The sequence below is a fragment of the Leuciscus leuciscus genome, assembly GCF_965113295.1.
Source record: "Leuciscus leuciscus genome assembly, chromosome: 22".
Classification (NCBI taxonomy): domain Eukaryota; kingdom Metazoa; phylum Chordata; class Actinopteri; order Cypriniformes; family Leuciscidae; genus Leuciscus; species Leuciscus leuciscus.
The window spans coordinates 3,627,053-3,641,906 of NC_138746.1; the positions used below are offsets into that span (position 1 = coordinate 3,627,053).

Below are 14,854 nucleotides of genomic sequence, written 5' to 3' on the forward strand. Positions count from 1 at the left end.
AAATCCTTTGTGTAACACCCTTGTGGGAAATGGCGAAGAATGGAAAATGACTTGAATCGCCATTACGTTATGAAAAAAAAGTGTTAATGTTTTCAGTGTTAACTAAAACTAGTAAAATTCACTTTCATAAATATAAATATTAGATGAAGAACTTAAGCTTGTGAAATGAAAATATGAAGATATAAAAATATAAATTAAAGGACAAGTTCGGTATTTTACACTTAAAGCCCTGTTTACAGATCGTATCTGCTGAAATAGAACGGTTAAGATTAAAATTTGGACACATGCTCCTGTCCCGAGAATTTTAGGTTTATTTCGCTTCCCCCCACCACCCCCACAATGGTTGTCTATATGCACTGGAAGATTCCGTCCTAAAAACACATTAAACTTTCGTTTACAAAGACGTGAAACTCACCGAGTGGTCAGGGGGTGTTCACTGATATGTTCCCTCAAAAATTGCTGAAAAAGATGCATTCCCACAGGTTTTATCGTAGTTTTTGTCCAACTCCATTGACTTAATAGGACGTGCTGTGAGACCGCAGCACCTTTACGGTATTACTCCGCCGCTTCTTCTTCTGCTTCTTCTGTGTATTCAATGAAATGCCCGTGGTTTGCTTGCAATTGGCAAAGGTGCATTATCGCCACCAACTGGGCTGGAGTGTCTATTATTCAAGCTCTCAACGGAAGAATCACGGGTGTGACGCGTTTGGCAAAATAGGTCCACAAAAGCGAAATAAACCTAAAATTCTCGGGACAGGAGCATGTGTCCAAATTTTAATCTTAACCGTTCTATTTCATCAGATACGATCTGTAAACAGGGCTTTAAGTGTAAAATACCGAACTTGTCCTTTAAAGCTAAATAGAAACAAAAAACGAATAAAACTGGCCAAAGCACATAACAAAACTACTAAAACTTAAACTAAAATGAACACTGAAAATATTAAAATAATATATAGTATATAAATAATGCTGAATATAGCATTGTTCTCAGGTTCAGCACCTTTGATATTGACGTGAGCTTCTCTGGACACTGTGAGGCCCTTCTCGTTGTGAGCTTCACAGCTGTACTGCGTGGGAGCATCAACACCTGCACAGAAGACACAAGAAAACATTTTCTATCTCACTCCAACATGCAGACATTAAAACTATGGAAGATGGGAGCCTGTTCGGGAACAACCAGTGGTGCTTGCTAACTATTATTATTACTAGAATTATACAATATTGTTCAAAAGTTTGAGGTCAGTATGATTTAAAAAAATATATAATAATAATTTTATTCAGCAAGGATGCATTAAATTCATCAAAAGTGACGGTAAAGACATTTATTATGTTACAAAATATTTCTATTTCAAATAAATGCTGTTCTTTGAACTTTCTATTCATCAAAGAATCTAATGAAAATAATGCATCACAGTTTCCACAAAAATGTTTTCAACACTGATGATCATAATAAATGTTTCTTGAGCATCAAATCAACATATTAGAATGATTTCTGAAGGATCATGTGACACATGATGATGCTGAAAATTCAGCTTTGATCACAGGAATAAATGTCATTTTACAGTATATTAAAATAGAAAACAGTTATTTTAAATTGTAATAATATTTCATAATTTTGTACTGTATTTTTGATCAAATAAATGCAGCCTTGGTGAGCAGAAGTGACATTTTACCACATAACACACACCTTTTAACACAATTAAAAGCACAAACAAATTTGGAAACTGATCTCCCATCCACAGCTGCCTACAATATTGGCTGTGAGTTTTTCACAATTCTGCATCACTTACTTACAAATTTTTTTTTTTACTGTAAAGAGTTATTATTATTTGGTGCCACTCATGGTCCTTAAAATCTAAATAATAGTGATGCGAGTCTCCAGGTGACATGCAATGAAGGTTTGCATCAATCGTGGAGGTCGAGCGCCGGCGCGTCTCACAGCACGAGTCTTTCAGTGCCACTCCACGCCAACACTCCAGTCCCACTCTGACACAAGCGCAACCATAATATCCCTTTTGTGCAAGTGCATTTCTGCCCATGCCCAGAGACTCGGTCACAAAGGACACATTGCCTCCCCCATTGGAGCTGACAGGAAGCTACTTGTTTGGTTGTTGACATGTTTCTGAGTATCAAACGTGTCTATCTCTGACTGTCAGTGGGACAAGATCGTGCCTCCATTTTCAAGCGCCACAGTGACTGAACTATGCTATTGAAATGCCGTCTGGAAAAAGATGCAAATTTTAAATAATAGATGCCAGTATTTAATTCACTGTAGGAATGATTATGGGTTCAGTATGGACTTGGAAAAGCAAGGTTTCATGAATACAAAAGCTCCAGTATTCCCAAATGACTAATTTACTCAAACCAACTCACAGGGATGTTTTGCACTAATTATTATTGAGGTAGACCTCCATCAAGAAGACAAATGGCCAGACGTTTAACCACTTTCTTGCTCTTACCCAGAGAAGAGGCACAATATACAACATTCAAATATATTTTAAATAAACCATCCCTTTGAAACTAATTAATTGCAAAGAGTTCCTATATACACACGAATATGGTTTTGAAAAGCAAATGGACTTTAAAAGAAACATTGTCAGCCAAATCAAATGCCAGAAACGAAGAGGAACATTTTGTAAAGTTAAGATCATATTTTTAGCTTCAGTTTAGCAGAAAAATGACGGAACAGAAAGTATACAAATGGAGTCTCTCCAAACACCTTTTCAGAAATCTGACTAAATTTAGGCAATTTGCAAAGAAAAAAGAAAAGCTATGAAAATAAACTGACTTTTGGTTACCAAAAAAGCATGCAAGTAGGCTGGACAGATTGCACGTTGTACGGGTGCCAGGAACTATGCATTTTCTGACGGCCTGTAATTATTGGGTTTGGAGAATAGCCATGCTAGCAGACTCTGCACACGGATCCAGCAGAATCTGAAAGCTCTCTGGTACAGGGTCTACTACTACAACACTAACAAAAGAGTACCAGAAAGAAGTTTTTTGAGCATTTACCATGGTAATTCTTACTTGTTCTATATGTACCTTGAAACAAATACCATGGTATTATCCATCTAATCTGTCAAACAACATCCAGGCAGCTAGGGCTGCTAAATTAACGGAAATAAAACCGTAATCGGATCATGGCTTATCGGATTATCAAATTGCAGAGGCTGAAGTTTAGTTAAATCAATACTGTATATGTATTTGCACACGAGCAGCTCGTGATCCAGTGTTTTCAGTGTCTCCGAGCGGCTCACAGTAAATGCAGCTCCACATGAACTCATCTCTGCATCTGCTCCGAGTCGCTTATAACATGCATTTGGAAACTCAACATGCGCAAACCGTCTTCCCGTACTTGTAAAGAGAAGCACTAATGAACAGTCACAAATGACGTTACATTGGTTCAAATTGCGAATTTCTCTGGATTTAAAAATAGTTGGAAACATCTGAGATAATGTAAGTACACAAGTGAACTGTGCAAGTAGTTTTTGGATATTATAATGCAAAAATCTTACATATTGTGCCTTTAAAGCAACACCAAAGCACTTTTCCTCTTCGGTCCCCCTACAGGTTGGAAGCGGAATTGTACATTACCGCTATCGTAAATAATTTAGTCTTATCCAGCACCGGCTTTAGAATGAAAGATGTCCACAGATAAGTAGAGTATGTTGCATGATTTTATGAAAGTAGGATGTATTGCGACATCAAAAACGAAGAAAAACAAAATAATGACTATTGTAACGCTTGCCGTAAAGCAAGTCAAATTTTGTAGTTTTTTATGTCTCATTCGAACTACAGATCCGCTACCCGATCTGGCAAACTTGCATAGTGCGGTTATAGCCGATAGAGGGTCGCAAAGCGAATGCAGAAGTGCCGTTCACCCTGTTACGAGTTGATGAATGATTTTGGAAACATTATTTTAAGGTAAAAAAAATGTTATTTTGTGTTGCTTTAAATGTGAAATTTTGAGGTACAAAAATGAATGAAACAGTATTTTCTTGTAAAACGTACTCCAATCATCTTCGTTTTATTAACAACTTCTAAAATTCATTCATCCACCCAAAATAAAATAGCAACACCCTTGCGACCATCCAATCATATTTTATTTATTTCAGTTTCAGACCAGTTTGGAATATGAAATCTGTAGTTGATTTGTTACGGCGAGGAAGCAATGCATCTTTTATATATTAAACTGAAAGTTTTGAGTCCGTATTGAGCATATAATTGCATCCAAACACATGTAGCTGTGTATAGCAAGTCCTGAAATGATTAAGCACATTCGCAGTGGCTGAAGTTTCATAATGGTTTACCGAACTCGGCATTTACGTGGACATTTTGTAACTTTAGCAGTAATTACTGGCTAGTCTTCACAGGGGAAACTGTCATATCCAGCTCTAACTAGTTCCCTCTTGATGGAAACACACATCACAGCATCCAGAGAGAGAAAGAAAGTGTTTGTGTGAGCATTACGCAATGCATCCATTGTGCGGAGAAGGACAGTGAGCCCGAGTTCAACATGGAAAATCAGAGGCTTTCTGTGTTCACATTGTTTGAATCAATTCCAGTAAGAACGACACTTTAAAGGAGAACTGGGTCGCGTTGTGGTTTTACCGCAACTTTTGAGTCTTTTTGTCTCATACATGAGAGATGAAACATGCACTTATTAAACAAAGTAATGGGCATATCTGATCTTCCAATGGTGTTTTTTAAATGTATGTGTAAAATAAGGTCTGTGGTAAATATAACTTGACAATACTTGAACGTTTTGCTCTCCAACGTAAACTGCACACGATCACACCCCGAACGTCTTGCTACTTATTAGAAACATATGTTTTTAAAATAAAAAACAGCTTTAAAATTTGTGTTTCCGATATGGGTGTTAACGTTTAAGTATCGTAAAGTTATGTTTACCACAGGCTTTATTTTACACATAAATAAATAAAAAAAAAACATAGGAAAATCTCAAGGGAACCAGCGGCGAATTAGACTTCCAGGTTCTGACGTCACGCTATTGCACAAATATATATTATATTTGTTTAAAATAAATTTACCAACTATAAAACTGTGTTATACATTATTATTGTTATTTTTTTTGTCTCATGACAATCAATTGAACAGATTTCCTTGAATGCGAATAACAAGAAGCACAGTTCATTGTGTCAATCATAACATAAGTGCAGACACACTGATTTAATTTCTCATAATTATGCGAAATATTTCACATGTGCATCGCCACAGAGTTCTTGCTAAAGCCAATTGTGGGCCCTGATTCATTCTAGAGGTGAAAAATGGTCTAGAAAACCACAAAAGGTAACTACATTTACTAACAAGAAAAGGAAATTACCATAATAATCATTCAGAACCATATCAAAACACCATGGTACATCTGACATCATCCTTGTACCATGGTATCACCACAGTACTTTTTTGTAAGGGAAGTATAGGTTTCCATTTAAGTCTTGAAAAATATATTTTAAATAGTTAAATATGTATAAATATTAAATATGTATAATATAAATAGGTTCTGATGCTTTGAAGAATTTAAAAGTGCTTCACTACAGATAATATAGATCTGATCTGAAGAACCTGTAATGTAACATCTAGAACTTTTTTAATATTCAAAAGACCATAAACAACAGTAGCTGTACATATAACTAAAAATAGTGTGGTTGAACATATAATGTGCAGTAAAGAACGATTAAAGTCTTTATTCTAAAGAGAGCAAGGGTCGGCTCCAGCCATCTAAAGTTTGATCTGTGTGTTCTTTTCAAGGCTCTCTGCAGTGGAGCTGAATGAGGCTTTTGTGTGTGTGTAATATCAGCACTCTCTCCCTATAGCACCGGCTGAATAAACTTTAACCATAAAAATCCTGCTTTCACAATAACTCAGGTTTACGTTTGTTGCCAAGAAACCGATTATCATACCTTGGAGATTAACCACAAAAAAACACATTTAAGTATTTTCTGAAACCGTGAGTGTTTTTCCCTGCAAAACTCAATGCTACCATCCCAAACTTCTGAGGCCAATTCACACCGGACAGACAAACGGCAACACACACCAGCAAACAAGCTGGAAACAGTCAATAACAGTCATGTTCACTCTGCCCAAACACACACCAAAAAAACGATGTTCAGTTGGGTGAAAACGAACCCCGACCAATGGCGACAGGAGTAACTAGAGGTTGAACTAATATTTTAAGACGACATTTATGTGATGAAAGTCGAGTCAATGTCGACTAGTCGCTGATGATGTAATTAATGAACAAATAAGCCAGAACCTCGAGCCGAGACTGAACGCTGGTCGCTTACAGTAAGCTGTTTAAAATGTGCATTTTGAGCATCCCGATGGTATAATCAACCATATCTTGTGGAACTGAGTAGGCATTTATTTGTCATTTTAACTGTTTGGAAAGGGACCGTAAAAGTGGACTTCAAAGATTTCTTATCCTGCTGTGCACTCTATAGACCTTATGCGCCAGAGAAACGAGGGCGCCGCCATCTTTAGAATATTGTCTTTGAGCTTCTGTTTTTGCGGTCGCTCTGTATATTTCTATGGCATCGCTGTCCAGGAGTAATTAGCTCTTGAAGTGGATTTACTTAACGTAAAGTTAACGAAAGTTATCATGTTTAGAGCAGATGTCTTAACAAATGTCAGTAGACCGGGAAAATTTTAAAATGAGTCGTTCACTGATAAATACACAAGATTGCTGTGAAAATACAGACCGGAAGACAAGAGACAACGAGCGCAGCGCTGAAAAGGGGCGGGGCTTCATAAGGTCTATAGGCCATGATCAGCGACTAGTCGACGTCAAGGTTAAAGTGTCATGGCAGAGTATTAAAGTCGACTAGTGTGTGCAACCCCTCGGAGTAACACACTGATCTGACAAAAACAACAAACCAGGGGCGTTTCCTCCGAGGAGGCAAGAGAGGCAGTGCCTCCTCAAAAAAATAGGAAAATAATCTACATTACAAAAATAAAACAACGCAAATATGACAAAATGTGACATTAAAAAGTGCATAAATCAATAGTTTTTCTATAGTAACAGTGTCCAACAGTGTCCACCCTCTAAAGCGTGCGGTGGGTTTAGTGGGGGGTAATTGAGAATGAATGGGGGAAAAGTCACGCGAGAGTCACATCGCGCTATGATTGGATGTGATTGGTTATGGTTGGTTATGGTTATGATAAATCCCGCCTCTTGTTTTCATGCACGTTCTCGAATCGGCCTGAATGAAGACAATGATGGCGTTAATGGAAATACTAATTAAAAAGTAAGTAAACAACTCAGCCATTTCACTGCTTTATGTCGCATCAAAATCAAATTTGAAATGTCCTGAAAACATGATGACTGTGGGGTTTTAGTGAGCAATCAGCAGTATTTCTGTGTGACCACGAGTGTTTGCTGAGCTTGATGACCAATGATCCCAAAATTCTATTAAAAAGAATCAGTTCACAAATAAAATATATTGTTAAAATTGTTACTGCCTTTACTTATTATTTTGGAATAAATGTAAAAATGCTTAAACTAACTTGACGAGATTTAGACTTATTTTTAATAAATAAAACGTTAATTACATAGACAATGTAAAAATACAAAATAGAATTGTATTTGGTCTATATAGTATATAGAACCTCAATAAGGTTCCGTTACGCACTTCAGTTATAGAACCTTTTAGGAGTTCCATAAAGGGATTCCATTTATGGATTTAGTTTGAATTAATTAACTTTGTTTTAATTAATTTTAATTTATTTCTTTTTATGAATTAAACAGCTCATAAATGTACTTTATCACTAGAAAAATAAATCAACATGACCTGTTAAACATGAAAGTATTATGTAGGGCATTGGTGTCAAACTCAGATCCTTGAGGGCCACTGTGAACCTTTGTTTATAAGAGTGTAGTGTATTCTGGGATACAGAATAGGCAGACTAGCCAAGTCAAAAGAGGAAATGGGAATTTCAAAGTAATAATAAATAATTATGAAAATTAACACAAAAAAATGTATTTTTAATAAGTTAAAATCGCAATGAAAATCACGTTAAAAATGATTTAGAGACACATGCACGGATGAATCCATCCATGCATCCATCTTCTTCCGCTTATCCGGGGCCGGGTCGCGGGGACATGCACGGATGAATCATTCACTATAATATCAATAGTACACATTTATAAAATAGTTTCCATTTCATCAATCAAGTGACTCAATCAAAGCTGAAACAGATTTAATTATACCACTTGATATGATCAAGAAAAGAAAATGACCCTCAGTTTAAAGTTCTCATTGTAATCAGTGTAATCTGACTGCTCGATTACCAGTGTTAAACTGTGTCATCAGTAGATTTTATCAGTAAAAAACACACAGAAGTGATTTAGCATGTTTCTCCCTCTCAAAGTTCACGTCTAAACACGACTGATTAATCAGAGTTGGTTTGCTTTCGCTTTACTTTTCCAAATCGTTTTCCAAAATGTGCCGGATGACCTCAGCCCGGCTGCTTCGAGGGGAGATACACGACCCTGCTCGGAATGTGAAACTGATTACTTTAGAGAGGAAAATTGGAAATTACAATCACCATAGAAGGCTAGGCAATAAAAATGGATTTGAGAGGTTTTATGACATCAACTGTTTGAAAAGTAAATGGATAAGAAAGCTGTAGAGTTCAGGTTCTCCGTGCTGTGCATTTCTGCTGAAATAAGTGCAGTGATGTTATTGCTAACTAAAACAAAAACTATTAAAAATTGTTTTCATTCATTGAAATAAAACTGAACATATAAAATATACATATTAGATGAAAAACTTAAGATGAAAAATGTTGCTTTAGCAACTAACTGAAATAAGTTTATGTACCAAGTATAAGTTTCATTTAATATTCAACAATATTATTGATTAGCCTGCATTGACACCATTATATGAGAACTGAACTGAGCTGGACGATGACATCACGCTTTTCTCCAGAGCGGCTATATGGCTATATATACTGTATATATATGTTAACTAAATTAATAACTTTTTATAAAACTAATAAAAATGACAAAATTACATAAAAATGATTAAACCAACTAAAATTAAAACTGAAAAAATAAAAAAATATATATATTTACTATAATAGTAAACAAAAAATAAAATATCCTCAATTGTTTTTTGTTTTGTTTTTGTGCACAAAGCAATTTATTAACACTTAAAAATGCTTAAAATCTTACTGATTTTTATTTTATTTTTTGTAGAAAAAAATGGCCCTTAGAATGACTTTTTATTTTAATCTTCCCTCAGCACTGGAAATCTAAGTTTGGTTTCAATTGTTTCCTGTTGTTCAAAGTTTGGGCCACTACTGTTTTCCTGTTAAACGGATGTCCTGATTGACCAGAGGAACAGTTTGTCATGTTTTTGTCAGCGTACTGAAGACTCATTTAATGTGAACAGGCGCTTAGGAATGTACAACCTTGTGGTAGACCTTATACCACAAATATAAAAATGTGGACAGCAAATCTGTTACCGTAACCCAAACAAAATCTTCCATTCTTTCTGAATTCAGAGATTTTTTTTCTGCAAGGTTTCACTTTAAAGGCCTTTAGATTCTCTGCTACTGTATATTGACAACAAGTTACATGTTATTCTGCTATATGGAGAATTTAGAAACCTTTGTTATTAGCCACACCGGTGGCCGTTAAGTGAACTGCAGTCAGAAACTTATTGCTCGTGCACACGTAACGTATAAGAGACTGAACGTGATTCAAGGCCCCACTGTTCACACATTGGCAATAAAAAACCTATTAATACATGAAAATTCGTACATATAGCTAAAGCATTTTAAATCTACAGCTAAATTAAAGAAACAGGGCAGCTTAAAAACAGCGCTGAGGACCATATAAGAAGCCAACGTTCTCACCTTTAACAGTGATGGTGCTGGACGACTCGTTGCGCTCTACAAATCTCGTGCCATTTTGAAGCCACTTGATGATTACAGGGTTCGGGGGACCGACCGCCACACAGGTCAACCTGAAGGAAGTGTTCCTCGTGATGTTCACGTCACTCGGCTGTATGGTGAAGGTTGGCAGGCCTGGATATGAGTAACATGTGTAAAACATCAAATGTCTAAAATGCATAAGCAAATGTTTGTGTGCTGGGTTGAAGGTTTACTTACCTTCCACTTCTAAAATGATGGGATTTGACTCAATGATCTTGTTACTGACACTAAGCCTGCAGTGATATTCTCCAGCATCTGCTCTCTGGACACTTTTAATGCTGAAAGATGACATATACAAATACATTTTTAACAAATTTTGATTTTACAGCTTTGGAGGCACAAAAACGTGTTGCATGAAATTTTACTCTTAGTTGTTGACTGTTTTTTAAAGAGAAAGGTGGCTGATGATATAGTGCAGATATTTTATGCATAGGCTGATGCAATTTAATACAATAGCATTTGCGACATGCATAATATTGCTGAAATTAAACAAACAATTAGACTTACATTTATTAATTTAGCAGACGAGTATAACCAATGCAACTTTCAAACTCTTAAAAACATATAAAATAATGTATGATAGGAGCTGGTAATAATACAGTAGAAGAGTAGAAGAAGATGAAAATTTAGATTTATTTATTAGTTTTATTTGCATTCAATTTTATTTTACATTTTTTAATTAAAATATTTTTGATTAAAAAATATTAACAAAATTAATAAAGTTTTCATGGAAAAGGTGTCTTGAATGGATTTCCTTAACATTCACCAAACTCCACTTACAAAAAATACAAAATTATCCAATTACAAGGACATTCGTAGACTCTGAGACTAACTCATCTATTAATCTGAATGGGCAAACTTGTCATCTACCAATATAAAAATATTTAAACAAGACGCAAGTTTTGTGCAGTTGTGTTCAATAAAAGCCCCTGCTGCAGTTTTTCAAAATAGAGGGGAAACGTGAAAAACACTTAGGGATGTGTTGCACCAATCAGGATTAAAGGAGCCGTATGTAAGATTGTGGCCAAAACTGGTACTGCAATCACTTTCAAATTACTGTAGAGCGGTGTATCCCCTCCCCCTCCCTCCTGACTCCAGGTTGCCAGATAGGCTGGCATTTTATATTCGACACGTTTGTAGCTGCAGCTGTGCTAACTAGAGCAGAGCTGGCAACCCGGATGCCGAAACACTACTGACTTCGTGATTGGTAGATAGGTGGAGGGTGGAGCTTCAGGCCAAAACACAACATGACAACATCAACATCAGTTGAGGGCTGCAACTTCACTTTTAAATGACAATATCCTGGCCGGACTACTGTTGTCAGTGATATAAGTATTTGAAATGAACATGATTTCTTAATGTCTAGTGACATATCAGGGCCATTTTATGATTAATTGAAATACATTTCTTACATACGGTTCCTTTAAATTAAGCAAAGTTTAACGCTAATCAAGGATTTGTTGGTCTGGGTTTTATTTTAAATCGAGTTGTGTTGCACCACTTAAACACAGAAAGAAAGACCGTTAGAATTAAAGGGCGAACCGAGGCCAGGCTAAAGAATCCTTATTTATGACCCTGGATCCTGGTCATAAGTCGTACGGGTATATCTGTGGCAATAGCCAACAATACATTGTATGGGTCAAAATTATCGATTTTTCTTTTATGCCAAAAATCATTAGGATATTAAGTAAAGATCATGTTCCATGATGCGGCACATGATGAATGCGGCACAATCGCCAACATAAATGAACAACTTTAAAGGAGATTTTCTCAATGTTTCACATTTTTTGAACTCTCAGATTCCAGATTTTCAATAGTTGTATCTCGACCAAATATTGTCATATCCTAACAAACCACACATCAATGGAAAGATTATTTATTCAGCTTTCAGGTGATGTATAAATCACAATTTCAGAAAATTGACCCATGTGACTGGTTTTGTGGTCCAGGGTCACAATTGTGCAACCCACCCTTAAAGTGCCTTAATGTACTAAAACAGTGATATTAAAAGATCAAATTCAGTTTACACATTTTTTGATAATGCATACTATATAGAGGCGAGCAAATGAGCCAAGAATGTAAACGCAACGTGTTTTCTTTATAATGCTTTTCGATGGACAAAACACTTAACAAGAAATCTCATGTTGCATTAATATTCTGTGTTCATTTGCCTGCCTGTACAAAGTATGCATAATCAATAAAGTGTATAATGAATTCGTTTTTTTTTACTACAAACCTGGTAAAAAAAAAAAAAGAAGACAATGCAATGCAATAAAGGAAAGGCTCGTTTTGCCCTCCAGATGGCCGTTCCTATAATGGTGTGACGCCACGTGAAAACTATGAATTGGTCACAATTGTTTTTGAGCTGGTAGTACATCATCTCACCTTATAGTGGACTGCAAGATGTATGTCCGTTGTATGTAGATCTGCGTCTGCATGCCATCAGGGATTTCCTTCCCATTCCTAAACCACAGAATATTCAGGTCCTGGGCCTGGCTCACGTCGTTGATGTCTATGGAGCAGTTGAACGTGACCTCTGTCCCCTCCGACCGCTGGATTTTGCCCACGGTGGGTTTGAAGCGCAGCTTCTGGATCTCCTCCTGTGAGAGATGTACACTGGAGGCTCGTCCCGGGACGATCAGCGGCTCCGTTGCCGGCGTTGGACGGAAAGAACGGCCCTGTCTCACCCAGTGCGGTGAACCTCCGTGATGGACGACAGTAAGGGGATGTTTCCAACCGACAGCTGTTTGAGGACATCAGAGTTTCCGTCAATATAAGCATATCATGCTTATTACATTTACATGTAAAACTACAAATAAGGGCCTGGTGTGCTGCATCTGCAATTAATCTAGTATCTAATATAAGCTAGTCTCTAAAAGTAGCCACTATTGGATGGCAAGAAAACTTGAACTGAATTGAGCTGAATGATGACACCACAGATTTCTGTATTCCTGATTCGACTTTGTTTCATAATTGATGAATTCTGTGTGAACGTAAACACGTCCCGGGATCGATCCCAGGATGGGGACATGGTAACATTGCTGGGATTAGTCCCGGAACGCACCCTGTGTGAACAAAATGTAGGACCAATGCTGTAGGGGGAGTGTCGAAGTGACAGAAAGCATCATTATTTTCATGTTTATCACTGTAGAGCTGCTTTGAAACAATCTGTATTGTATAATAAAGCGCTGTGTAAATAAAGGTGACTTGACCATGGTACTACCATCATTTTTGAATTATAATGCAAACACGTATTATGTAATCATTGAGTTCCACGCTATATGGTGTACATGGTTCAGCTGCACTGCTGTTCAGTAAGGGAAACCCTTGTTTATTTAGGTAGCCTAAGTGACTCAGCTTTGGCATTGCTTCAGAAATGCAGTGGAAAACCAGTATCCTGTTCTCTAGGAGCAAAAGGAAATTCTTTCTCTAAAGGAATCCGTTATCAAAGGAAGCATACGCAGCTCTTATTGAGAGAGCCTTTTGTATATATACTACAAAAGGATTCATTAAACTAGATAAAAAAGATCTCGTACAACACATTCAACTCGTATTGCACAGTTAAATGATGAGTTGTTGTTGTGTAGATCAATGATTTAGTGATAGAAATCTATTGCTTGTCAATAAACTCTAGCGTGGAACAAGAACATGAACATGTACTGGAGTGGTAACTCAATTTTAACACTATAAGCACTTCCACTTTTTTATTAAAAGATGTTATAAACAGGTCCAGGTTTTATAGAAAATTCCAAGTCTTATAAACTGGTTTTCACAATCCCAGTGAGCACTGATGAGATTTCAGATACATAATCCACAGCATGAAAAATGTATGTTTAGTGAATATAGATTTTCCACATATATATAAAAATCAAACATTTTGCTTCAGTGCATCAAAGTTAGTCTGGGATATAATGTTCTGTCACTAATTTTGTATATGAATCAGAATATTTTTGTCAGTTTATCAAACCTATTCATATAATAAACTTTTGATTTTGTCTATTAGATTGTATTCATGATATTTAACGTGTTATAAACATCAACAACTGTACTGTATAACAAATAATACCAGTGCTCCAGTAAAATCTGATCTTTTTGATCACATGAACATACTAGTAATATCAGTTTCTAAACTTTTATGAAACATTTTGCAAAAGCACATAATTAACAACTAAAACAAACAACTAAAGTTTTTTTGTTTTTGTTTTTTTTATGTAGAAAAGCAATTTTTAGAGTTAACATGATTCCACTTAAAGCCCCTGCGCATCGATTCCATATGACACAAACAAAGCAAAATGCCATTTTTAAACGGAACAAATCAGACAAATCTCAACACATGCACACGTTTTATTAAAACTTCCTGAACAATAAACTTTTTAAGGTTGTTGATTCAGCTGCTTTTAAAGCATGCACAACGAGAAAACAGTAACTTAAAGGAAAACACACGTATCTTACCAGTTGTCACTGACTGTGAAAACAATGCGACGAGCAGTGGAGTTAAAACGCGCAACATCGCTGAGAAACTTTTGCCTGAAATAAACACCATAACGGTTCCTTCTCTCGTTCCTCTCGTGTAAATGTGTCAGACGAATATCCACTCGAAGCAGAGTATGTGCAGATCAAATAACATCTTCTTTTCTGTTTACTCGGGGTCATTTAACACACGAAGGAATGTGTGTGTGTGTGTGTGTGTGTGTGTTTCGCCGTGACGAATGCAGCAGACTCCACGCGCGCTCCCGCTGGAGGAGCGCGGTCCCTCGCGTGACGTCACACCAGCAGGTTGGGATGCGCGCTCCTGACAAATTCACTACTCGTGTGTGTTTTGTTTTATGACATAATGATGACCTGCATATTTTTGTGTCCAAGTGCGTTATAATAATATTTACTTATATTTCCA

The 14,854-nt window shown here is 36.5% G+C and overlaps 1 protein-coding gene across 1 annotated transcript in view; it reads right to left on the bottom strand.

Moving 5' to 3' along the window:
• Nucleotides 1-14,679, bottom strand: part of mertka (c-mer proto-oncogene tyrosine kinase a) — a 43,020-nt gene extending 28,341 nt beyond the window's left edge. The window contains exons 1-5 of the mRNA XM_082153309.1: nt 14,413-14,679; nt 12,346-12,703; nt 10,138-10,238; nt 9,883-10,053; nt 1,001-1,087 (exon numbers count right to left, since the gene is read on the bottom strand). Coding sequence (XP_082009435.1) covers nt 1,001-1,087; nt 9,883-10,053; nt 10,138-10,238; nt 12,346-12,703; nt 14,413-14,503 — 808 coding nt within the window. The 5' untranslated portion in view covers nt 14,504-14,679. The remainder of the gene's footprint in view (nt 1-1,000; nt 1,088-9,882; nt 10,054-10,137; nt 10,239-12,345; nt 12,704-14,412) is intronic.
• Between the last annotated feature and the right edge of the window lie 175 nt (nt 14,680-14,854).